Below are 27,967 nucleotides of genomic sequence, written 5' to 3'. Positions count from 1 at the left end.
TTCTTCCCACATTCTAAACCGTGGTCTCGAAGGTTTGCTCCTTTGAATCTCGAAAATCAATTGTAACATGTCGGTCTCTCTCAAAACTATCCGCTTCATCGTCGGTTATCAAGTTGGCACAGCTCATTCCTTGAAGAAAAATACATCAGGTTATGTTAATTTGTATTGTTTGTTATGTACATTACTGTATATTACATGGTCAGTTTAAACTATTTAATGTATAAAATGTATTTTATTTGTGGAAAGAAAGGAATCTTCACTCAGTATAGTGTTGGTTATGATGCACCTGACACAAGACATACAGTCCCTAAATCTTTTCTCTATTGTTTTATTCCCGTCATGTGAGGTGTGTTCGAAAGATAAAGCCTCGTGCACTCAGCAGAGCTGTGTGCACAGAGGTTGTACAGAGTTAACATTCAGACAAGCGTCGGCAACCGCGGACATGAAGAACGGCAGTTTTTCACATCCGAGGTACACCTTTGTGGGACGCGTTGTCACGGATCCCCCATAGACTAGAGTCTATGGAGGGATGCATGACGCGCAGTAAAAAAGGATATGTTCTATTCTTTCACGGACCCTTTGCGCTCCCTTTAAACAACGGTCATGTGATTGGCCCCATTGAAATACATGAGTCCGTGTGACGGCCGTTGTTTTAACGGCCATCACACGGACGTGATACACACTCGTCTGAATGAGCCCTCAAATGTAGCCCCTGCTGCTCAGTACTATGGAAATAAAGGCACTCCATCTGCTGTCTAATGTTTTCTCCGTACAACACCATGTTACATAATTATTTTCCCTAGAAACATTGCTTCTAGGGGAGAATAGTTCCATAATACAGCGTCCAATGGAACATGACACAGATTCTTTTCTGCCGATTTCCATATGAAATTGGAGGCATGTGGATGTACAGTATGGCCCCATAGAGATCTACGGGTGCCGTATTGCGGCTTTTTACAACTCTGAGGTTGTCTGAAGCCATAATACGGTCGTGTGCATGCCTGAGGCCTGTCAGCTTTGACTATCTATTATTTTAGAAATAAATAATCTATTTGTCTAATTGACCTAGCCAGAGGCTGCATGTATATCGGTAGTAGTAATCTGTTCTCATTAATCTGGTGGGCTTTTTTTGTGTTTTTCTGTGTTTTTTTTTTTTTTTAAATCTTGGAATAACTAAGCGTATGCAGGGTAACAGGGTCAATGCTATTTTGAATAAATTCTGACCTGTAATAGAGATGTGATGGGTGGGGGTCCACACACGAAGACCTCCACTGATTACTAGAATTCAATAAAGCTGTGCCCTTTCTGCTTCTGTTGGCTTTCTTTAGATCTCCTCCGAGAGCGGAGTATGGGCAATATTCTGGGCCGGTACTTTATTCTCAGAGGAAATCTAAGGAAATCCAACTATAGCTGAAGGGGCACAGCATAAAAACATTGCCCCATTGTCTAGACCCATTTGAGCTTGATGTGAAGGCGGAGGAGGTGAACTCTGAAGTTAACTGCAGTTACATTTTTAGAAATATAAATTGAAGCTTCTGGGCACAAATCTGTAAAAGGACCCCCACCTATCGTGTAATTTTATATTGGTGTCTTCTTATGTAACAGAAGGGCTTATGGACTCCTCATGTACTAGGGCCCGGGTGCTACTGCTAACACTGCACCCCTAAAGCTATTCCCCTGCGCGTTTTCATATTTTGCGCTTGCGTATCACTGCATTAAAATCTTATGCACTCACCAGGATACATTTGAAACCCAGGTTCTTCATTTATACAGGTAACATGATTGTGCCATTCTGACCATTTTACTTCGTTTATCCTGTTCAGGAGACAATACACCATTAATAATATGAAGTGTCGCTCATCAATAACTAATACAAGGACTCCTAACAGGCAGTAAAACACTATTAAAGCCACAAAAGTCATAAAAAAACACATGTACCATTTTACTTAAAACGTTTTTTGAAATGCAATTTTTTTGCCCAAAAATCCAGATACATAAAGTGTGAGTGAAGGAAGCCTAATTTTGTCTTTTTTTTAAATTTTTTTAACTTTTTGTAAAAACCAATAATTGCATTTTCCATTCAGGAACAGATGATCGGATATATTGCAGGTACGCAGAGAACAGCAAACTTTTTGTCCACATTAGTTAAATAAGTCACCCATTAAAAGATACCTTAGACATGCTCTGTTGTCATTTTTGGAGACGGTGCAAGATTCTCCAGGCTGAAATTTACTCTTTAACCACATTGGTAAACTCTTCTCAAACTCCATTATAGTCCTAGCCCTCTGTAGGTACAACAACAAAAGAGAAATGATTATTATATTATTAAGATGTGTAGTTACATGTATTATCCATTGTATATATGTCATGTTCTAGAAACTGGTTTTGCATATAGGAGATTTTCCTTTTATATAAGCTAGGGTTTTGATTCTGAAATTAAAAATAAGTAAACTTTAAAACTTAAATAGCGTAAATCATCCGCATCTCTATCCATCAATATACAAACATAGCCACTGCTATAAGGCTGGGTTCACACGACCTATTTTCAGGCGTAAACGAGGCGTATTATGCCTCGATTTACGCCTGAAAATACGGCTACAATACGTCGGCAAACATCTGCCCATTCATTTGAATGGGTTTGCCGACGTATTGTGCAGACGACCTGTAATTTACGCGTCGTCGTTTGACAGCTGTCAAACGACGACGCGTAAATTGACTGCCTCGTCAAAAGAAGTGCAGGACACTTTGAAACGTAATTTGAGCCGTTTTTCATTGAAGTCAATGAAGAGCAGCTCAAGATTATGGGCTGTTTGCTCCTGAAAACAGTCTGTCTTTTCAGACGTAAAAGGAAGCTAGCGTGTGCACATACCCTTAAAGCTAGCTCAGATGTGAACATTGAGGTTAATGGTGATCTGGATCCACATAAAGTGCCTAAGATAAGGTAAAACAAGGCCAGACCACAGACTGGAAGTGTTGTCATGAGGACATAGGAATAGACCTGCTGCAGGTTTCAGGTCTGTAATTTAAATGGGTGTTCCAGTTTCAGCAGATAAATGCTAATCTTTGCATTATCAATTTTTAAATAAACTTTCTGTATCATTTCCTTGCAGTTTTCAAGATCTCCGCTTGCAGTCATTCAACAGAAACATTCATTGTTTACTTTCAATGGATTAAAATCTGTCCTGGTGATGTGATGGACACACAGGTGTGGGGATCGTTACAGTATGTGTAGCAGAGCCGTGTCTTCTAACTAACAAGCTGACCATGTGTGTGTACATGGACAGATTTTTATCCACTGGAAGTAAACAATGAAGGTTCCAACTTAATGACAGCAAGCAGAGATCTTGAATTATTATAATTATATTAGAAAATTGTACAAACTTTTCATTATATAAACCATAATCTATGTGCTAAAACCGGAGGACCCCTTTAAAGTACTGTTAACATCTTCATATATGTCTACTGGGAAGTTAAAAAACAAAAAGCGCTATGAAGTTAAATGCATATTAATTTCTTCCCATAATCTAGTTTTGTAGCCCGTATTCGAACTACTATATACCAAACAAAATATGTTCTAGATTCAGTATGCTTTGCCATGGGGTTTTATTACGGTAAAACATCACAACTGACGTGTTTGTAAAAAAGTAGTAAAACGTCACTCAGCAGAACGCTATACACACACCTGTATTCTCCATATGTTCTCACTTTCTTTTGAAATCTTTTCCACCGTTTCTCCCATCAATGCAATTAACATGTTCAGAAGAAGCACAAACGTCAGTATAACGTAAGCAATCAGAAGGAGCAAGGACAAGACGGGGTATTTAGAGTCATGCTGCATCTCCAGATCTCCAAGTCCAATGGTCAGCTTGAAAAGCTCCACAATGGCCGTGCTGAAGCTCTTGTAGGCGCTGCATTCATCGCCATCAGCGCAGTTTTCAATGAGAGAAGCGAGAGCTGTTCAAAGAAAGGAGAAAATAATGTGTTATCTACCATTGTCCAGAAAATCTTTTATTACATGTGCAGCTATTGAGCAAAACTCTGTTCCAGTCTCCATGTGTTATAAATTGTTTGGATGTAGAGAACTCTTTAAAGCCTAGTCAAATCCTTCCTTCATTTTTGATAAAGATTAATGTAGACACCATCTTGGATTACCCCCACCTTAATTCCCCATTAGTCATGGCATTTTTCTTTTTATTTTATTGAAGGAAGGAAAAGCTCCATGTGACAGAATACTTGGGTGCCCATGAATGTATAAACTCCTGGTTATTGGCCCATTAAGCTCAATGTACACACTTTTAATAGTGGAAATTGAAAAACTCAAAGTGAATTTGGACACAAAAGTGATAATACTCAGGGGTGGGCCCACACTGGATTTTTGCCCATGAGGAACAAATGGGGAAAGTCTTATATAACATACGGTACATTGGGTCTTTTTTTTTAAGTTTTAATGAAACAAACTACAACATTGCTACCCGGCCATGCTGTTAGATCCCTGGTAATACTGCTATGATGACAAATCCAATTATGGAATGACTTCTGGGCCTTGGGCATGTATGGGATGGTAAGGAATTCTGTGGAACCCCCTGTCATTTCTTGGCACTCAGGCACTGCCCACTATGACCACAGACAAGGTAAGTTGTTTATCTACCGTATTTAATTAAATTCTTTAGTCAAATTCATATTTATTTGAGTAAAGACTTGAGAAACCATTGTCAATATAACAAACTAAAGTATACATACCTACTCCAAATCCAAAGAGAAACAAAATGTACACAAATAAGAACTTCAGAACATCATTCATGATGACCTGAAAGGAAGGGATACACAACATTATGTTACTAATAAGGTCCTATATCATAGTCATTATCAGAATAAGGACTCGACCAACACGACCGTTGTTTTCTTCAGTGCCTAATCCTTTTTTTTTTTTTGGGCGAATAGCACACTGAACCATTTATTTCTATAGGGCCATGCATACATCCAGGTTTTTTTACGGATCCATTTGTCTGCAAATTATAGAACAGGTACTATTATTCTCCGTCTCACTCATGGTAGTGTTTTGTGATCCGCAAAATGGAAGCGGTCATGTGCATGATGCCTAACAAATTACACTAGGGGAAGCGGTGTACTCTACCTTGGCATAATAACACTATGGGTATAGTGAGAAGCTGGCCATTCTATCATCTTGGAGCATATAAGAACTTGTGCAAATAGAGACAGGGCTATTGACCCAAGCAACAAATCCGATGCTAGCCGTCATTAGTGTTGAACAGGTCAGAAAATAAAACGGACTGGAACTGCAATATTTTAATTCGCACTACTTTTCAGATTTGTCTTATCGACAAAATAAAAAACCAATATCAAGGATTATCTTAAGATCTGTTGATACTTATTGTGTGAAAGCCATTGGAAGACACATTTTGCCCAAGGGTTGAGCAGGGCGTTGGCGCAAGTTCACATAGTTTATTGTAATAAGTAGGCATTTTGTGGCATTTGAAAACTTATACTTATATTATTCTTATCATTATAGGTGGAGCCTTGGCGCTAGGTGACTGAATTGTCTGTATTGACCACGCACATGAGTAGAAATTCTGACTCTCACCTTTTGGATCATAACACTGTAGATGCCCAGGGACTGAAATCCTCTTGTGTAATATAACATGTTTGCCCATCCAAGTGCCATGGCTAAGACAAGAAATGCCAGATATTCTTTGACGCCAAAAAGGTAACAGAAAACTGACGCTATAACCAGTATTGCTTGGATGAAACTGGAAGGGAAACAGATATCGACACTTTAGTATCATGAAGCAAGATCGCCTACACAGCCCTATTAGCAGCCAAATTATAGGCATCTGTCTCCTATGTAAACTACATTTTACATATTGACATTATACTATATTAGCGATACTAGGACATTTAGTGCTGAATGTGGTGTACAGTAGATCTATATGTATGCAGCATTATATTAAAAATATTATTTATAGATAAGTCACGTGAATTCCCAATACTCCTGGGGCAACCATTGATCGTCCGGTATATGCTCAGAGGCGTAACCACAATCTCCTGGACCCCAATGCAAAACCTGTTACAGGGTCCACATCTACCATGTGGCAATAATACTAGTGTCTTGTTATGTGGCAGGGGGGCCTTTGGGACCCCTCAGGCACCCGGACCCAGGCGCACTGCTCCATTTGCACCCCCTATAGCTACCCCGCGTTATGTGCTGATATGGTCAATTGGAACACTAGCTCTTATTTCAAGCCGTATTGATCCATGACAGGATTTTTTTTAAGACAGATTAGGACTTCATTACTTACAAGAGAACATGAAACCAGGCGTCTGACAGAACTGAACGAAGATCCGACGGCCTCACTAAGAATATAACGACACCCTATATAAAAAAAACAAAGCAGTAATATTGTATCAATTTGCTATAATGCATATATATTTTTTATCTTTAGCAAATATGGACCTTCTTAAAAAAGAATCTTAAAACAAGAACATTCAGCAGTAAAAAAAAGAATAACCTTCGGAAATTCATGAAAATATCTTTAAGATGTATTTATATATGTTCAGTTTGCCTCATTAAACAGTTGACTTTTTATGTGATATGGATAAGCATACACACAGTAAATGTGAAGGCAATTTTAGTATTTCCTTAAAGGGTTATTACCATCACAGCAATATCCTAGCGATATGCCATCACTTTGTGTGAGGATAATAACCCTTTAATTCATTTTACATTACATTATATATTTAAGCGGGTCGGTCCCCTGAATTTAATGCCCTATTAGTGATATATGTTATCTGTGCTTGTGGGACAAATTTTGGTGCAAAAATTTCTCACGTGTTCGTAAACTTTGAGTAATGGTAGTACGCAGTATTCATAAGCAGCATTAGCATCACAACAACGGAAGAATATTAAGAAGAGAGATGCACTTTAAACAATCCTCTCCCATTATTGACATATGTTGGGACATAATATTTGGCTGGAGGCTGGGTCCCGGAAACCCACTGATGCCTGGAACAAATGGACTTCAGTGTACATTATCAAAGGAACACTCCCGGAAAAAAGTGTAATCTGTTATGTCTGGTGTAAGGCCTGAAGAAGAGGTGCATGACACAAGGATTTGAAGAACGCTAAACACAAAACCCCTGTGTCATGCACCACCCCCTCAGTCAAAGCACTAGGTATAAGACAATGTATCCGTTTGCCTAGTGTTCCTTTAATATCTTAAGCCCTTTCAATGACACTGAAGATTTTGGTAACTTCTGAGACATGGCCCTTGTTTGGATGCTCAGATCTTCACCAGTGTTGCCACCTTAGGCTCTAATCACATCTGTGGCGAAGACTGCGTTTGGACCCATAATTTCAGATTATGTCAGATTTGATGGGAAGAGTAGCGCTTCATGTAATGTTATTCTACCCATCAAAAATATGGACACCACTGTGGAACCCAGTGGACCCTATTATAAGTCAAGGGGTCCATCAGCATCTGGCACTGTCCTGGTTTTTCGTTAAAACACAGATATGAACAGAGACTTGCAAGTCTCAACGACATGCCTGAAGATTATTTAAAGTGGAATTCCCATTACTTAAGGAATAATAAGAAATAATTTACAATCACATTTCTATAGTTATTTATTGTTTCTAGGAATAATTTGTATACTATATCTAACAAAAATGTTCCTAAGTAATTATTAAGAAGGTTGTTGAAACAATTTGATTACAATCATTTTTTAAGACCAATATAAAACTTGAATGGGGCTGAGCTGTAATACCAGATGCAGCCCATAGACAGGAGAGGCGCTGTTTTTTGTAATCTCAGACAACCCATTAAAAAGGTTTTTCCATAATCATTATTTATCACCTTTCCAAAGTATAGGTGATAAATATCTGAACGGTGGGGGTCCGACTGCTGAAAAACCCCCAAGCTCTCCAAATTCATGAATGAAACATTTTTTAACAGTTTTGTATGTTTCTTTGGAACTATTTAAAACAACATCAAATTGTTAAAAGATGAAAATGTGAAGCCGGTTTTACACTGGTTTATACACCCATCTAATTGCTTGGCTTAGAATAAAGGAGGATACGTTTATGTCACATCAGTCTGTGAAATATGCGCATAGTTGAGAAGTGTAACAAAATTAAAGATGTGCGTCATCTCCATAATAACATGCAGTTCAATAACTCTCTAGTTACTCACCTCTTTGATCATTAGGTATGTAGCACAAACAATAATAAACATTTGTCCGACCAACTGTAACCACCCTCGATCATATGTTAGACTTAAGGGATACAGAGCCTGTGGTTGTAGAAGAGACAAGTTAGTGTTCATTCTATAAATACATTGTAAATGTTACATTATGTTATAATAAATGTAATCAATGGAGAATATTATACAATGTAGACATAACTGGATGTGTATGAAGCCTTCATACAAAACCTAAAAACTCAGACGGGACCATAGCTAATTTCCATATTCCGCTCTTCCCCTAATGTCAGATATCTAAGAAAGCTAAGATATAAGAGGTCGTTTGGTGTGGCCCTCAAACTGTAAATCTGTGTTAGTTTTCCCGGTACCTATCTGTGACATGGAGGGAAAAATATGGTCACTGGTGATTTTCTTTCCCTTAAAATACAAAAATCGTAGATCTGTAGGGTCAAAAAGAAAACGTTTTGACTACTTAGAGAGACCCCTCTAACTTAGGGCTCATTCAGATGAGCATGTAATTTGTCCGTGTGATGGCCGTTAAAACAACGGCCGTCACACGGACTCATGTATTTCAATGGGGCCGTTCACATGACCGTTGTTTCAATGGAGCGTGTGAAGGGTCTGTGGAAATATAGGACATGTCCTATTTTCCTGCGTTTTCACGCATCCCTCCATAGACTCTAGTCTATGGGAGAGCCGTGATAAAGCGTTCCGCACGGGTGCAGCTCGGATGTGCAAAACGGCAGTTTTTCACGTCCAAGCTTGCCCACGCTCGTGTGAATGTAGCCTTAGGATATCTGCTAAATGAGAAACAAGCCAGTGGGTGCTCATGCACCCACTGAGCATGGCCATCTGAAATCCCATTTGGGAAGCCCAAAAACAAAAAGTGCACCCTTTATGTTAATTATGTTTCCCCCGATTTGAAATTTTTAAATTGAAGGGATCTGTTCCGGTAACAGATTTCCTTTAACGGTTCAGAGCTAGTAATTTTTTTGCTCATGAAATATAGTTTAATATCGATTGCCTTGTTCTGTCCATGACACAGAAAGGCAGCTCTACATTGTGAGAATCCCATTGGACCCATGTTAATGTGAACTGGATTAAGTAGAATATTGGACTTTATAGCAGTCAAAACTGAATTTTATAGCTCTATTATAATTATTATAATTTTCTGACAACTATAATTGATGTTACTATAAGCAGGCAATATAAAGAGAGAACAAGATGGTAAAGTCTGTAAATGGGCAACTATGTAATTCATAACTGTGGCGAGCCCTCCATAGCGGGACATTCTCTTTCAGGCTAATAGAGTGGTCTACAAATAAGGGAGCCCTCTCTATGATGTCCATATGTAGGGCATATGGTCAGGGGTTGTCCCGATGCACCACTTCTTTAAGGCAGCACTTAGACTACATATGACATAATATATTGAAATGACGTACCTGTTCTCCTCGTGGTCGGTAGTAGGAGACTAATGTAAGGACAACATTGTACGTGAATGATAGAAGAAAAGACAAGAAGAACATGTATCTTGCAAACTTTTTCCATTTCAACTGAAGAAGAGTATGAAGAGGTTCCAGAGCCAACAGCTCATGACGATTCTACAAGATAAGATCATCCCATGTCAATAGTTTTTTTTCTTTTCTTTTAACATATAATATAATGTGTTCGTTCATGGTTACACGGAAACTTTGGGTGTGCAATGCCACATGCATTCCTCCCAGGGACTGTTGCTAAAAACAGTCCACAAAAGGGACAGGATTATGCAAAATGTTATTTAAAATTGGCTTTTCCGGTATTTTTTGGAGTGGTTCCGGGCAGAACAGAGGCATTGCTTACAAATGTACTGTGATTTGGAGTTCAAAAGGTAAACATGCATATGGCATTTGTCATTTCACAACTGTTGCATTCATAGAAAGTCTCAAAGCATGAGATAAAATGACAGAAAAAGTTGGTAAAAAAACCCCCACTGATATTATTCTAAAAAGTAAAATGAGAGAAGTGATACAGTACAGAGATAGTTTCTGCTCTCTATAACATTCATTAGGGTTGTGTCTGGTATTGCAGCCTTTTCTAATTTAACTGAATGAGGTTGAGCTGCAATACCATGAAAAAAAGGAATGGGCCGCCATTTTGCATTGTGTAATCTCCTACCACCCTTTTAGGTAAATATACATATTTTAAATTAAGGTTTGGAACATTACAGTTTCAGGTTTCTTTATATTGTATTGCATTTGTTATTGACTCACATTGCCTACCTATTATAAAATTGTTCTAACAATTTTGCTACTTACATCAATGCCAGTGTTGTAAACCACAATTTCAAGTATTGAATTCCGGGAACAAGTGTCGACGTCTTTCAAGTCATACAATGAAGATGAAACAGGTCCATAAGCCCAGTCTGTGAACTTCCTGGAGAGAACTCTATTTTCCTTTTCTTTTATTTCTCGGCTGAGAATGTAATGAAGGATCTGGATCAAAACATCAAATATAGCAATTTTAGCAACGCAACATCTCATAAAGAAAGAAATGAAAGGAAAAGAAAAGAATGTGAATGTCATGGATAGATTGGTTTTGGATAGCGTTACCTCAGTCTTTCCTGTTCTAGCTGCCAATTGCATTGGAGTGAGGCCTTCTTTATTCTCAATACTTTCCAAAGACTTGTTTTTACAGGTTCGTAGGATTGTATCATACATGCGTATTATGAAGGCATTTTGTGCTTCTGAGTTCTCTGCAACAGTCACCAAAGCATGAAGAACTGTGTTGCCCAAAGAGTCCTGGATGGTGACATCTGTCTGGTGGTTCTCCATGAGGAGCTGTACCACATCTGGTTGGTTGGTACATGCGGCAAGAGCTAATGGTGTTTCACCTTGAGGAACACAAGAAGACATTAAGATCTGCTACTATATATAGCTACACCAGTGTTTTATTGGCATATACTTGTTGTTAAGTAGTAACAAAATGTTTTAACTCTATAAAATGTCTATGTTGATATTGTGTTTTGATTGTATATGTTTTACAAGTAGACAACATGGCCACCTTGATTAGACTATGTTCACACTTGCTTTGTGTTCTTTACCATCAGGACTCCAGTGTTTTTAATAGCAAAAATAGCACAGTCTGCAAAGCTATTCCTGCAGTAAAAACCACCAGAAACCCAATGGAAATTTGATGGACCATATTAGGTCAATGAGCTTCAGCAAGATTCGGTGGCATGCATTGGAAAACTGATCTGTCATGGCTGGCCATTTATTTCAGATAGCTGTTGGCCGAACGATCGTTTGGCTGACAGCTATTCCTACTGACTCCAATGTACACATGCCTGTTTGGCTCGGGAGAAGGAGTAAGGTCGCTGCCAGTCTACTCTGGCAGCGGCTTAACTGGAATCCAACATGCCTGACCCTTCACTCCCCTGAAATTTGCTTTCGGGTTAGAGTTGGGACAACCACCATACACATTAGATAATTGGCCAGTTCACGGAAATTGGCTGACATACATCTAATGTGTATGGCCACCTTAAAAGCGGAAGCCCTTATTGAGATTGGAGTCTTACTGACATGTTGGTTAACTTGGAAAATCTATTCCACAACTAGTTACATAGTTACAAAGTTAGTACAGGTTGTAAAAAGACACATATCCATCAAGTTCAACCAAGAGATGGGAAAAATTTCTACACATTGACATAGGAGCTGATGTTTTTCGTTCTAGGAATTTATCTAAGCCTTTAAAGCCATCTACTCTCCCTGCTGTGACGGCTCCTGCGGTGACTATTCCATAGATTCACCGTTCTCACAGTAAAGAAGGCTTGTCGCCTCTGCAGATTGAACCTTTTTTTCTCCAGACGGAGGGAGTGCCTCCTTGTTTTTTGAGGGGGTTTTACATGGAACAGGATTTCACCATATATTTTGTATGTGCCATTCATATACTTATATAAGTTAATCATGTCCCCCCTTAGTCGTCTCTTTTCAAGGCTAAATAGGTTTAATTCTATTAATCTTTCCTCATAACTTAGATTCTCCATGCCCCTTATTAGTTTTGTTGCACTTCTTTATATTTTTTCCCAACTCCAGGGTATCCTTTCTATGAACCGGAGCCCAGAACTGAACTGCATATTCTAGATGAGGCCTCACTAATGCTTTGTAAAGTGGTAATATTACATCCCTGTCCCGCGAGTCCATGCCTCTTTTAATACACAACAATATCTTGCTGGCCTTTGAAGCAGCTGATTGACACTGCATGCTGTTATTTAGTTTATGATCTACAAGTACACCTAGATCCTTCTCAACAAGTGACTCTCCCAGTATAGCTCCCCTAGGACATATGATGCATGCAGATTGTTGGTACTCAGATGCATAACTTTACATTTATCTACATTAAAGAGGCTCTGTCACCAGATTTTGCAACCCCTATCTCCTATTGCAGCAGATCGGCGCTGCAATGTAGATAAGAGTAACGTTTGTTTTTTTCAAAAACGAGCATTTTTGGCCAAGTTATGACCATTTTTATATTTATGCAAATGAGGCTTTCTTAAGTACAACTGGGCATGTTTAAAGTTATGTACAGGTGGGCGTGTATTGTGTATGTACATCTGGGCGTTTTTACTTCTTTTACTAGCTGGGCGTTGTGAATGGAAGTGTATGATGCTGACGAATCAGCATCATCCACTTCTCTTCGTTAACACCCAGCTTCTGGCAGTGCACAGACACACAGCGTGTTCTCGAGAGATCACGCTGTGACGTCACTTCCTGCCCCAGGTCCTGCATCGTGTCGGACGAGCGAGGACACATCGGCACCAGGCGACAGAGGCTACATCGACTTACCTGCAAACGCCGATGCTGCTGCAGAATCAACTGTAGCCTCTGTCGCCTGGTGCCGATGTGTCCTCGCTCGTCCGACATGATGCAGGACCTGGGGCAGGAAGTGACGTCACAGCGTGATCTCTCGAGAACACGCTGTGTGTCTGCACTGCCAGAAGCTGGGTGTTAACGAAGAGAAGTGGATGATGCTATTTCGTCAGCATCATACACTTCCATTCACAACGCCCAGCTAGTAAAAGAAGTAAAAACGCCCAGATGTACATACACAATACACGCCCACTTGTACATAACTTTAAACACGCCCAGTTGTACTTAAGAAAGCCTCATTTACATAAATATAAAAATGGTCATAACTTGGCCAAAAATGCTCGTTTTTGAAAAAAACAAAACGTTACTCTTATCTACATTGCAGCGCCGATCTGCTGCAATAGGAGATAGGGGTTGCAAAATCTGGTGACAGAGCCTCTTTAAACCTCATTTGCCAAGTGGATGCCCAAACACTCAGTACATCCAAATCAGCTTGGAATTTACCAACATCTTCCATAGTCTGAACTATATTACATAGCTTGGTGTCATCTGCAAAAATAGAAATAGTGCTATTAATCCCATCCTATATATCATTAATAAATAAATTGAATAATAGTGGTCCCAGCACTGAACCCTGGGGTACACCACTTATTACCGGGAACCATTCAGAGTAGGAATCATTGACCCCAACTCTCTGGATACGGTCCTTAAGCCAATTCTCAATCCAATTACAAACCCCCTGGAGAAAATATAATCTACTAGTATTATTGTGTTACTAATATTAGCTGCGTCTATAGAAGGATAATAGAATATCTTATAGTTCATGAAATCTTTAATTTTTTTCCAATAAATTATGACAACTTACCAAAATAAAATCCTTCATGTTTACGCTTTGGATTAAAGAATCGCCCTTGTGCCCGTACATTAATATTAGCCCCTTTCTTGATTAAACACTTCACCAGGTCACTTTGTCGCCTTTCAATTGCTATATTCAACGCGGTCTGACCTGGAGAAAATAATGAAAGTGTTTGTGAGCACCCAAAGCTGCTCTACATTTATTATCACATACAGTATGCAAAAACAAATGTCTATGCTGATATCCCCTAATTTATCAAATAGTAGTCACATTTTATTGTAAGATTTAACTAGTGTCATTACATGTAAACTTATATTTATACAGACTTTTACTTTGAGGTTTCTATTCTGAAATATTGGTTGTGAAATGTATAAATTTACACCTATCGCAATGCAAAACCTTTCCTTTCACATTGATTAAAGCTTATGCCTACTTCCCATCCCTAAGGCGGCCATCATGGGAAGGAGTATATCTCCAGTACTATATTTCAGCCATTTTGTTGTAGCCCACGGTCCATTCCATTATGGAACTTATTCCAACAAAGTGGCGGCTACCACAAGGGACAACTTATAAAAAATGGTTCCCTCCCCTGTTACAGAAGAATCTTTATAACATTCATTCTTATCTTATTTTATTTAACTTTTTTTCTCATTTTCTTTGGCGAGTAGCGGGTAGGCCTGGTCACACACCAGAATAGTCGATGATAACCCAAAATCCCAACATAAAAAAATTGTTGTGAAAAGACTGTGGGTTAGACATTGGGGGTCTTTGATTTTCCATCTTATACATATATGTATTATTGTCCTTATAGTAGGGGGCCTGACGTACTTGACTCTTACTAATGAGAATAGGTTTTTATTTTGCATATAATAACATTAATTATTTTTGGCAGTTTTTTCATTATTATAATCCTTTAACCCGCATACCATCGGTATGTCCCTTGTTACCTTTATAATTTTCTTCTGTATACTCAGCATTAATGAACCTGTTCAGAAATCCATTCTCCTCGGCAAATGACAGCAGAATGCATACAATCTCTGGGGTGTTGTCATTTATGTTCAGCAATCCCTTCATCAAACAGGTTTTCCCAGTGTCCTTTGATGTTAATTTGTACATAAAGAAATCTATAATATAACAAAGATGCAATGAATGTGGGTGGGTATAAAATGAAATACATAAAGGAATAGGTCAATTAAATAATATTTCTGAGTTGTATACAGCCTTTACTTTACCTTTTTTGTAGATAGAAAAATGGTTTAGGTAAGTCGGAGAATATGATGATCAACATATTCTATTTACACCGCTTTTTTAATGAAAAAAATTTATAATAATGGGGAATGGTAGTCCTGCATCAATGTGTAACATCCCACTATGCCAGTTACTTGTTCCCAAAAAATACTATACATTGTAGACCAGACCAGACGTAAGTACTCCGCCATTTAAAGATGGTGCAAATCTATGAAATGTTGTAAGTGCCATTGCAATGAGAACTAAAAACACTAGTGATAAATGACCCCCAATTTTAAGTATTTATGAAAAAGGACCATAGAAAAAAATAGTTGTTGAATGTAGCAGTGATTCCGACCCCAGCATGTAGAAAATGTTTCTGTGCTGAGATTATGGTTACCTTGTGCCGCCTTCTCTGTAAATGCAGAAGATGAATCTATTGCTTCTTGAAGAAGTCTCTTTAATGACTCCACATCTCCTTCAGATACAGCTTTAAACAATAAATTTTTTGGAGGTCGTCTTGCAGTTTTCTTCGGATTTAATGAGTCAGGGCTTTAGAAAACAAAAATCAATAAAAAATAATAGTGTTAGGTATCTGACATTAAAACAGACCCTTTTAAATTAGAGACGTTTTAAAATGCCCCAGTGAAGGTGACACAGACTATACAATTCCCAAAGTGCAGATGCTCCACAAACCCCTCCTCCACTCAAACCCCCCCACACACAACCACACACACCCCCCACACACTCATGACACCCCTCACACACAAACCCCCCAAACATGCAGCCGCGCCGCACAAACCCCCTCAAATGTGCAAAACACACCCCTCTACACCCCCACAACACACACACACACGCACGCGTGCACACATTTTACCTGCTGTGCTGCGCCAGCTTTCCCCTACAAACCAGCTTCTATGCTGGGTTACTGTGAACTGCACACCCACAGGGCATGCGTAGTACACAGGTAGAACGGTAGAAGGATAGGAGATAGGGTCGGCTCCTGTCCCTACTCTCCTATGCCCTGTAGCTGCCGTATAGCATCGGTGTATGTGTTGTGAAGAGACAAATACACAGATGCAATAAAAAATGGCAGCCCACAGCAAAATAAAAAAGTGATAATAAACCAAACCATTTTATGGCAAAAAAGAAATAAAATAAATATAACATTTAAATAAATATAACATTTAAATAAATTTAAAAAACATAAAATAATTCTAAAAATAAATGTCAGGACATCTTTCCTTTAAGAAGCCAAAATCTAGCTTGTACTATAATTTAATAACTGCGCGCCTGCCCTCTGAGGGATCTAGTCATGGAAGAAATGTAAACATTTCACCCATAGTCACGTTACCCAAGATCTAGAGAGTCTATGTACTTATCTCTTGGCCATAGATAGGACGTAAGTGAATGGATATCTCCACCTACAGCTCGGGTACCTAAGGGTCAACTCTTGGAGAATAAATAGTAACATAACAGCATATTAGGAATTTAAAGCATGCCTTGTTACTTTATCTGTATTTACACATACTCCCCAACAGTCCCATATTTTTATGGGACTGCCCCACAGAAAGTATACCAAAGAGGTGGGGCTTATGCAGATTTGCATGAAAATGGGAGTTTCTAGACAGCTTTGGTGTGTACCCAGACAGAATGGGGAGGGGCTTAAATGTCCCACAATATGGGATTCAAATGTTGGGAAGTATGTTTATATGTTCAGCGGAGAAACCGTGCTGAGTCCTTTACCATTCAGAACTCAAGTATATATAAAATTATTAACATCAATAATTAGATTAACAAAAAGCTGGGAAAAGTCATAAGAAATGATTTCCTGTTTATTAGGCGACTTTATGATGATCATTGTGATCATGATGAGCAGAGTATTTCAATAAGATATATAAAAAATACACTGATTATTATGGATGTGGCATTTTAACTTCTATCATTTATAAAATGTTCTTACCCATTATTATATTGTTTTAACAAATATGATGTCAGCTCCTGTGGGGTTTGTGGAGAATCGATATCCTCACTCTTTCTGCTGTCACTATTTAGGGTGGAAAAATATAAATAGGTTCAAACAACCCACAGAAATGATATGTAAAACTGGATTAATTTCTTTTGGAAAGGAAATGTGTAACATTAGAAAAGCATTACTATTCACAAAAAGTTTACTGCATACTGTTATACATTAAACGCAATAATAAGACAGTATTCAGTAAGCTCTGAAGCGCTCCCTAGTGGTGGATGCAGGCATTCAGAATTCTATCATTTAACTTCATGTCTATGCAGGGGCATAGCTAGGGGAAGGGCTCAAGTGATGAGTGCCGAAAGGGGGTTTGGGCGACAACAGGCCACTCTGCCTTGGCCAGGGCATTTAGATACAGGGCTAGGGCAGTGAACTAAAAATTTGCCCCAGGTGATGGAAAGCCTAGCCATGACTCTGTGTTTATGAAGGGGATTTGGGGCTTTGTGCCAGAAAAAAAACAAGATCGGATCACTATAATGTTATATGAAGAAATAAATCCGCACAGAATGTTTAATATAAGTAATCCCTGTGGCTCGCCTATATGTGAGTCCATTACAATTTCCTCTGTATTAGGACAGCTTGCTCTTGCTCTTCCAGGCAGAATAAAAGCTTGTATACATTATTGTCCAATCTGTTGATGTGGAGCAATGGCAGAAATTTATTTTTTAATTCGCTGTCCTGCTCTTGTATAAGATCACCCATAGACGTATACTACGTAAATACTGTAAATTCCAATTATTAATATGCAAAAGTAGGTTCAATAAATAATAACTCATGATCTAAGTTACACAATGAATTCCTTAATGTTTGGGATACTACAATGCATCACGTATTAATATGAAATAGTACAATTCTACCACTCCTACTATCTAATGCTGGCCATACACATGAGAGTTCCCTCAACTCCCCTTAAAATATGCATGTTCAGATTAGTGAAAATCTCTAGCAGCACTTGTCACATTGGGGGATATAGGATTATGTCAAAATCCAGCATGTCTGATAATGTTTCTATACGGATGACAGTTGCTGAGGGGGTTCTGCAAAATCAATGCCCCTGATTGCAGACATGGGGGACATTTTGGCTACCCCCATATGCATTAGATGATTGACGGGATCAGACGATATTTATCTTCTCTGTATGGCTAGTTTTAGATTCCGGCTTGGCCAGTCACAAGGAGCTATGCCCTTATTTACTCAATCAGATAATTGTCTCCTACTCGTCTCCAGAAATACTTTCCACTCCTTTGACTACGTCAATGTCTCCGCATTTTCAACACTTTTTGACAGCCATTTAACGCTAGCAGTTGTGTTGTACCATCACACCATTAAAATAAATGGGGTTTTCATGTTCAGCCCCAAGGAATTATGGAAATCAACAAGTTATAACTAATGAAGCTAATGTGGTACAACTTTTAAGCATGGTCTGCTTGATAGCCCCTTCATTAGGAGCATTGTTGGAGATCCAGCTGCTGAACCACCACCAATACGTCATTGACATGTCAGAAAATACTGAAATTAGAGAACACATTTAATCTTAAAATGGGAATCTGATTGGACATAACAGACCAATTGTGTTCGCTATATCTGAATACTTGAGTATTTACTTCAATTCAAAGTAGATAAAAAGCAAATAATGGGGACATGTTACAAATAGAACCAACGATGACTTCATATTTTACCAAATCTTAAGAGAATAAAACAATATCAATTACTACAGTTACTAGACTGGACTGCCCAAAATAATACTCAGTCTTGACTTAATAAAAGGAGATCTCCTAAATCAGTAGTAGACATTTCATAAGAAGAGCACTGAAGCTCCCCCTGACTTCAATAGAGAGGTGGTTGTACAGTATATGCTTGACCATCTCTCCACTAAATTAACACCAAGACTCAATTATTCGAGCAAACTGATAAAGTCCCAGTCGTTGGACATCTACCAATGTGGCCTTCAGGCATATCATTAACATATTAGTGGATAATGCATTCAGAATACTCCTTTAAGACAATACATAATGTATTATAGGTTATGCGATTATTGTAACCCAACAAAATATGCTTTTACAGTTACAATGGAGCAAAATAATTTCTCACAAAAGTAGATTTTTCCACTGAAAAATGACCCTCATTATATTTACCATCACTATATCTACAATTAAAGATATATATCAACAGTAAGTATTAATAGTCAGCCTCCAATTCACAATCACACAAAATCAATACAAAGAATAACCACTTTAAGCAACAAATCTTGTCTGAAAATTTTCACAATCACACAAAATCAATACAAAGAATAACCACTTTAAGCAACAAATCTTGTCTGAAAATTAAAAATTGCTACCACTTTCCAAATATTGGTACTCACCAAGGCTTTATTCTTGAGTCCATAGGCCTGGAAAACACAGGGAACGAAGTTTTACTTGGTACAACAGGGAAGTCAGTGGTGTCACTGCAGAAAGAAGTTTCTGTTAGTAAAGGTTCAAGATTCAAGGACAACATTGAGGACGATTTTTAGACAAAAAAAATAAATATAAAAAATATGTATATTCTAAAGGCTTGAATAGGACATCTGCTAGGAGATTGAATAGTTCAAATGTTTTTTAATAAAGGAAGCACACTGATTTTGAGTGGCATAATTTTGGGCAGAACCAATCTTACTACCGTAACCAGTTGTGTTGCTTATGATTCACACAATTAACGTACCTAATAATAGATGTAACAATTATGAAGTAGTTTTGATTGCTTAACCCCTCCCTGCTGTATTCAGTTTTGACCTTCCTGAGAAAGCCTCATTTTTCAAATCTTGAAATGTTTCACTTTATACGGTGGTAAGTTTCTGGTGCTTTTACTTATCCAAACGATTCTGGGATTGTTTTCTTGTGACACATTGTGTTTGATGTTAGTGGTAAGATTTGGTAGATATATTCAGTGTTTATTTGTAAGAAAAGAAACACACTTTTTTTCTAAATGTAAATATATCTGCTTGTAAAACAGATAGCAATACCACACAAAATATTTACTTTTTTATGTCTTTATAGAGACAATATCTCACAGTTTCAAGAAATTTTCAAAACCAATTTTTTTCAGGGACCAGTTCAGTTCTTAGGTGGCTTTGAGGGGTCTATATATCAGAAACCCCCATACAAATCACGCTATTTTAAAAAAATGCACCCCTCAAAGTATTGTGGATTTTGGGGCCTTCTTTTTATTAAAATATATTTTAGGCACCATGTCAGGTTTGAAGAAGTCTTGTTGTGACAAAACACAGGAAACACCCCCAAAAGACACCGCTTTGGAAACTACACCCCCAAGTAATTGATCATTTACCATTGATCATTGATCATTGTGCATTGAGCATTTTGATCCAACAGGTGTTTCATAGATTTTATGAGAATTGGGCCATGAAAATGAAAAATTACATGTCGATTTAGCTAAAATCTTTTCAATTCCACAAGGAATAAATGGAGAAAAAGCCCCCCAAAATTTGAAAAGTAATTTTTTCTGAGTGGAGCAACACCCCATATGTGCTCATAAACTGCTGTTTGGACACATGGGAGGACTCAGAAGTGAAGGAGCGCCATTTGACTTTCGGAGCATAGATTTTGCAAGAATAGTTTGCAGACACCATGTCGCATTTTAAAAACCCCTATTGCACCAAAACAAAAGTGGTCCCATTTTAGAAACTACATCCATCAAGGCATTTATCTAGGGGTGCAGTGAGCGTGTTGACCTTACAGGTGTAAATTAGTGTACAGTGGATTTTGCAGAGTGAAAATGATACATTTTCAATAGATTTGCCATTTCAGTGCCCAATATGTTGTGCCCAGCTTGTGCCACCATAAAAAGACTGCTATGTAATTTTGGCCTGCACATCAGGATGTTTTTTCATTTGCCCTGCCTTACTAGAGCCATTACTTTTTTTATTGTTTTTCTATCCATGTGGCCGTATGAGGGCTTATTTTTGCGGGAGCTGCTGTTATTATTATTGGCACTATTTTGGGGGCATGCGACTTTTTCAACACTTTTTATTCAATTTTTTGGGAGTCCATTATTAAATTAATAAAAAAAGATGATTTTGTTTTTTTTTAACTTTAAACTATATATACATATATATATATATATATATATATTTTTTTTTATTTTTTTTTAGATAATATTTTTATGAACTTTTTTAGCTTTTTTTCTTTTAGTCCCACTAAGAGATATATCGGTATACTATTACATTGCACTACCTATGTAGTGCATTGTAATAGAGCTGTCACTTATACACTGACAGGAAGCCAGAGGCTTCTGTACACGGCAGACCAGGAGTCCATTGTTAGGCCTGCGGTTGCCATAGCAACCATTGGGACCCCCTACGATTGGGTTGCAGGGGTACTGATCAGCTATAAACCCCTCAGGTGTCGCGGTCATTATTGACAGCGGCATCTATGGTGTTAGTCTGCCGGACCGGAGGCCAGCTCTGGTCCTGGCTGTCACAGCAGGATGTCAACTGTAATAAACAGCTAACACCGGGCAGTGATGGCGCGGGCTCAGCTTATGATGTAACTACCCTGCGGTTTGCTGGAACCACTTCCTGACTGCGCTGTATATATATGGTGCATGTAAGAAAGGGGTTAAGGTCCTGATAATAGCTTTTAGCCAGATAGAGGACTCATTAAATATTAAATTCCATCCTGATGTAAATGACATACATAATTTTGTCGGACACCCACCGATCAGCAAGTTACCCCATACCCTACGGATAGGGGGTAACTTGTTGTAACCGGAATACCCCTTTAATCTAACCATAGCAATACTTACTCTCTTTTGTGAAAATGTAGGTAAATTCTATAAGTTAGGCCTTATTCACACGAACGCGTGCATTTTGCGCGCGCAAAAAATGCAGCATTTTGCACGCATTACAGTTCCGTGTGTCATCTGTATTTGGTGCATGGCTGCGTGATTTTCACGCATATGCCATCCTTATGACACGCGGTTTTGATGTTTAGAAAAAGAAACGAAGGAGGTGGTTTTATTTTTCCCGTCATTTCTTGATCTACTGTTGCACAAATCACGCGCGACACACGGAAGTGCTTCTGTGTGCCGCGCGTGATTTTCACGCACCCAAAAACGGCCAACTATAGGACATGTCGTGAGTTTTACGCAGCGGACACACGCTGCGTGAAAATCACGGAATGTCTGAACGGCCCCATAGAGTAACATAGGTCCGTGCGACGCGCGTCATTTTAACGCGCATATCAAGGATGTTAAACACGTTTGTGTGAATAAGGCCTTAGTTCTATAACCCACATCGAGACTTCGGATGTGCCAGTCATTTAGTAATTTCTATACACTAAAGTGACAGCACATAATGAATAGTGCAGTAAACATTTTCCCACATAAAATGTCTTTTAGAAAGTAAATGAGGCTCAGATGTAATACCAGACACAGCCCACGGATAAAAGTAGCGCTGTTTCAGGAAAAAGCATCCATGTTTTTCTAACCTGATACAACCCTTGTATAATGCAGTCTAAGGTGGGAATGGCATGATTCGGCTGTTTTCTATTTGTTGTCAATCTATTGGTGCGATGAACATTTATAAGGGTTTGTTCCCACAGGTCAGTTACTCTGTGTAAAAGTACGCAGCGTATTCGAACTAGAACCTGGAGGGAATTCTGGTAAAAAAAAACTCAATAAATTGTGGTGCAGATTTCCGTCCGGAATCGCCGCTGCGGAAAACAGAGCTGGAGGAAAAAAAACAATACTTACCTCACTGATGTTGCCCTCTGTTCTCTGTGCAGTCCGGCCTTCTGAGATGATGCTGCAACCCATGTGAACGCTACAGTCTGTGATCGGCTGCAGCAGACCCGTGAGATGAAACGTCATCCCAGTGGCTGGGGCTGCACAGAGAACGGCTAAGAAGAAAAGCGATGTCGCTATGAAAACACCAGCGGGTTAAGTGTAGACTTATTTATTAAATTGAAAAAAAAATAAGGTTCCAACAAAAGTGCAATTATTCTGCAGCATAAACTAACGAGCTGCGGATTTTAAAAAAATGCACCATATGTCAATTTATGAACGTTTTTCTCAGCTGATTTTTTTCCGCAGCGTGTGGGTGAGATTTACTTAAATCTCACACACTTTGCCTCTGCTCTAAATGCTGCGGATTTTACACACAGAATTCCATTGCAGAAATTCTGCAGCGTTGACACGACGTGGAGACCGAGCCTAGGGGACAGATTAGTTGCTGGGGATTTGCTGGGTTGTCAGACAAAACATGCCTAGCAACTGTTCTGTCTGATTATTTAGGTCTTCAGCTCAGGGTTCAGTATTCATTGAGCTGAAGACAGGATAGTTTCTATGGGGTTTGAATGACTCAGACTACACACACTTCTCTATCTCTTACTTCCATAATAATTAGGGCACGTTCAGACGTGGCGGAATTTTTCCGCTGCAAATGTTGGTGCAGATTCGGGGCAATTATGCAACGTATCTGCGCCAACATTTGCATATTTGACAGGTAATTCAGACATTGCAGATATCACAGTGGACTTGCCACAGATTCAAGTTTTTGCATTGCAAAGGCTGAAATCTGCCATGAAATTCCGCTTCTTCTCCGCAATGTAAAGATCAAGCTGCGGAGGGGAAAATCTGCACCGCTGGCTAATTTCCACACAGTTATTTTCCGCAACGTCTGAACCAACTTTCCTAAAAATGTATAGAAAGAAATGTAAAAAACAGCTGCTGCAGAATTCCACTGCGGACTGTCCAGAGCGGAATTCAATAGCAATTCCGCCACGTCTGAATGTGCCCTCTGATTTTTGTAAAAATAAGGCTACATTCACATGAGCGTGACAGATTCACGCGTGTAAAAAAACGCACGTAAATATGGTCCTTGTGGGTTGCGTTATTGCATCTGTGCTTTGCATGTGGCATGTGTTTTTCCCGCACACGCAAAGCACATTTGTTTTTTTCAATTGAATTGATACCCGAATCTCGCACAGTACACGGATGTGCATCCGTGTGCGGGGCGTGGTTTTCACACAGCCATTGAACGCACCAATATAGGACATGCAGTGAGTTTCACGCAGCGGACTCTCGCTGCATGAATACTCCTGCATGTGTGAACGGCCCAATTGAAATCAATGGGTCCGTGTGCTGCGCGTGATTTCCATGCACAGCACACGGACGAGTTTTACGCTCGTCTGAATGAGCCCTAAATGTAGATGGGTGACTGCCTAGAGAAGTAGGTAGCTGAAACCAGGAGTAAAATTGTGAAATGATGTGTATTTCTATGTGCTTACCTCTTCTTCAGCCCATTATCTAGAAGTTTATGTGCCCTGGGTGGCGTTCCTGGTGGAATTCTCTCCTTGGCCAGAAGTGGCACGCCTTCGTTTTTACTCATCTTTCTGTAATAAACAGGAAAAAAACACATTAGTTTAATGACACATAACATCAAAACACAAAGAGACTGACAAAATAGTAAGAGATATTGAGACAGTGTATAAAAATCTATACAATGGGATAAATGTCAATGACTATACAGTTTATATTGTATATATTATTATTATTATTATTATTATTATTTCCTCAGTTAAAACTGGATATATTTTCACTTTTTACATTTAAATAAAACTATATGTAGACTTTATTTTGTAAAATTAAGTTGGAAAATGTCTGCCTGTATATTAACGTACATATTGTATATTACGGGGAAATAATGATGTATTAGGCATTTCTAACTAATACACCTGTGAGTTGATTTTTCTAACCTTTGATACTATAAATTTTCACATCTCATTATTAGGTGACAGATAAAATACATTAGACTTTTCTTTACATTTAAACTTTGAAATGGTTATAATATATATATATATATATATATATATATATATATATATATATATATATTCAATGAATTCAGTTCATATAGGTATATTTGATGTGTGGCAGGTAAATACAGCCAAAACAGATGCAGGATTTAGCTACAGAGAACAGGTAAAAGCATCAGACGTTGAGAGCACGCTGGTCACAATTGGTGTTGATGTTGTGACAGTTTTGACAGAAAAAAAATAACAATGACTAAATCATTCCAGAGATTACTGAGAGTGATGCAACCGCTGGCACAACATTCAACATACCGAGAACCAGGTACACAGCGTGTTATGCAACACAGCAGCATCCTGCTCCATAGTAATATTTACTGTAATTGTATCGTCTGAGAAATGACAGATAAAGAGCCATGGAAGAAGAACAATGAAACAGTAACAAATGTCAGAGAGGAAATTCTCTCAGAATGACTGGTTCAGTGGTTGTAGTTGCTGTCATTGACTGACCAACCATATATATATATATATATATATATATATATATATATATATATATATACAGCACTTACATATATATTTTCTTGAATGGCCTATATTTTGTGTTATAGCATTATAGTAAACGTTAATGAAAACTTCCTATGGACATGTCTGTAAATCATATTTGTATAAACGTCACATTTTAATTTCAGAACCTGAAGTGTACAGAGATGAGCAGTGCTGCATAAAACGACTTATCTCTTCCTGCAGTATAATACCTCCCGGACAGTCCCGGATTCTGCGAATCCCGCTATCCCAGGAGGCCCGTGGTTTGTCCCTGTGTCAACTGCATCTGCGTCCTATGGCTGTCAGCGCCCTGCTCCATCATTAACTATGTAAGACAGGTGTGATACAGTGACATCATCGCGCCTGTCTGCGCCGAGCCACACAGAGCACAGACCGGAGGAGCAAAGGGATCTCCTCCACTTGTCGTGGGAACGGCGTTAGGTGAGTATTTATTTTATTATTTTTATTATGCACTATGGGTTCATTAGACTATGTGGAGGCAGCAATAGGGGCATTATACTGTGGAGGCAGCTATAGGGGCATTATACTGTGTGGAGGCAGCTATAGGGGCATTATACTGTGTGGAGGCAGCTATAGGGGCATTATACTGTGTGGAGGCAGCTATAGGGGCATTATACTGTGGAGGCAACTATAGGGGCATTATACTGTGTGGGGGCAGCTATAGGAGCATTATACTGTGGAGGCAGCTATAGGGGCATTATACTGTGTGGAGGCAGCTATAGGGGCATTATACTGTGGAGGCAACTATAGGGGCATTATATTGTGTGGGGCAGCTATAGGGGCATTATACTGTGGAGGCAACTATAGGGGCATTATACTGTGGAGGCAGCTATAGTGGGCATTATACTGTGTGGAGGCAACTATAGGGGCATTATATTGTGTGGGGCAGCTATAGGGGCATTATACTGTGGAGGCAGCTATAGTGGGCATTATACTGTGTGGGGGCAGCTATAGGAGCATTATACTGTGGAGGCAGCTATAGGGGCATTATACTGTGTGGAGGCAGCTATAGGGGCATTATACAGTGGAGGCAGCTATAGTAGGCATTATACTGTGTGGGGGCAACTGTGGCACATGATAATGTGTGTGGGGCAGCTATAGGGGTATTATACTGTGTGGGGCAATATAGGTGCATTATACTGTGTGGGGGCCACTATGGGGGCATGGCACTATGTGTGGGGGCAGCTATAGGGGCATTATAGTGTGTGTGGGGGAAATATAGGGGCATTATACTGTGTGGGGCAGCTATGGGGGCATTATACTGGGGAGGGCATTATGGGGGAATTATACTGTGTTGGGGCACTATGAAGCATTATACTGTGGGGAGGTACTATGGGAGCATAATACCGCGTAGTCTGTACTGGGTGTGTATGTGCGGGGATTGGGCAGGGTTAGAGGCGTGGCTTAACGGAGAAAAATATGACATTGCGCGCAAAGCATCAGTTGTCCCTCTTTACAATGATTGAATGTTGGAAGGTATGGTATCAGTCTGACTGACGTGTAATGCTCCCCACATAGCAGCTGCAGTATGTATTATACAGCTCTGTGTCCCAGCTGCTGCAGAACAACATAATCAATTCCTCAGATGCTGCAGACCTTTTTGTTTTAATTGAATTATATCACTGGCGATGCCGACTATTTAAACTGACCTCTACCTTCCATGTGTAGTCAAGTATTATGTGTTCCTTATAATATTCAGTCACATAATATATAGTAAATTGCATCATAAATTGTACCAAGGTCCATGATTTATAAGCAAAAACAATGATAACCATAACAACATGATTTTATTGGATTAGTATCATCTGAGAATAAGGCCTTATTTAAACAAACACATTTCACCTCCATCTGACGTCCGTTTAATTAACTGACATATGCAATTCAATGGGGCTATTCTTATATCCGTGTTTTTTCCGTGTTTAGTCCATTTTTGTGAATCAGACTCACCCATTGAGGTCTATGGGTGCATAAAAAATCAAAAAGCGAACAGCACACGGACGACATCCTTGTGCTGTCTGTTTTTCACAAATGAGTTGCTAAAAAAAATGCTGAGAAAAAAATGAAAAGTAAAAGCTCGAAGTGCTGGCAGAGGAGAAACACGGACGAGAAAAATGGATGACACAGGGAAACGACACTGACGCAACACGGAGTGTCATATGAATGAAAAACAGCCTGTTTTATGTGGACGCAAATCGGACACGCTCGTGTGAATACGGCCAAGACAAACTATGTGAAAATGAGTTAGAGCTGCAGGTTTTTTTATATTGAGACGTTTTACTCATCAAAATATTTATGACCTTTAATTGTTTCTCGAGTTTCATGCAGTCACTGCTAAATCCCTGATCATCGTCACATTGTGAGCAAGAAACAAACAAGACAGTAAACAGCTTTGTCGTCAGATCAGACTGGCCAATGTATGACAT

The 27,967-nt window shown here is 39.0% G+C and overlaps 1 protein-coding gene across 1 annotated transcript; it reads right to left on the bottom strand.

Moving 5' to 3' along the window:
• Positions 1-13: 13 nt before the first annotated feature.
• Positions 14-27,967, bottom strand: TRPV3 (transient receptor potential cation channel subfamily V member 3). Its single transcript, XM_075850877.1, has 18 exons — positions 27,933-27,967; positions 24,456-24,560; positions 19,535-19,618; positions 17,107-17,190; positions 15,544-15,695; positions 14,864-15,040; positions 13,926-14,066; positions 10,805-11,085; positions 10,511-10,687; positions 9,659-9,817; positions 8,208-8,306; positions 6,318-6,391; positions 5,603-5,768; positions 4,741-4,807; positions 3,683-3,954; positions 2,173-2,285; positions 1,736-1,815; positions 14-129 (listed from the first exon to the last, which is right to left on the bottom strand). The coding sequence occupies exons 1-18, from the start codon at positions 27,965-27,967 to the stop codon at positions 14-16; spliced, it is 2,382 nt and encodes a 793-aa protein (XP_075706992.1).

Source organism: Rhinoderma darwinii, chromosome 2, assembly GCF_050947455.1.
Source record: "Rhinoderma darwinii isolate aRhiDar2 chromosome 2, aRhiDar2.hap1, whole genome shotgun sequence".
NCBI lineage: Eukaryota > Metazoa > Chordata > Amphibia > Anura > Rhinodermatidae > Rhinoderma > Rhinoderma darwinii.
Note: the sequence above shows the minus strand (reverse complement) of the source record. Positions and strands in the feature narration are given on the sequence as shown.

What these genes read in the sequence shown, in the direction of transcription:
- TRPV3 (XM_075850877.1), bottom strand. Translation starts at nt 27,967, where the DNA reads ATGTCATACATTGGCCAGTCTGATCTGACGACAAA. An exon ending in ACATGAAGGATTTTATTTTG is followed by an intron (nt 11,086 to 13,925) that starts GTAAGTTGTCAT and finishes GTGTTCCTCAAG; the next exon opens with GTGAAACACCATTAGCTCTT. An exon ending in GACAACAGAGCATGTCTAAG is followed by an intron (nt 1,816 to 2,172) that starts GTATCTTTTAAT and finishes TCTCCTGAACAG; the next exon opens with GATAAACGAAGTAAAATGGT.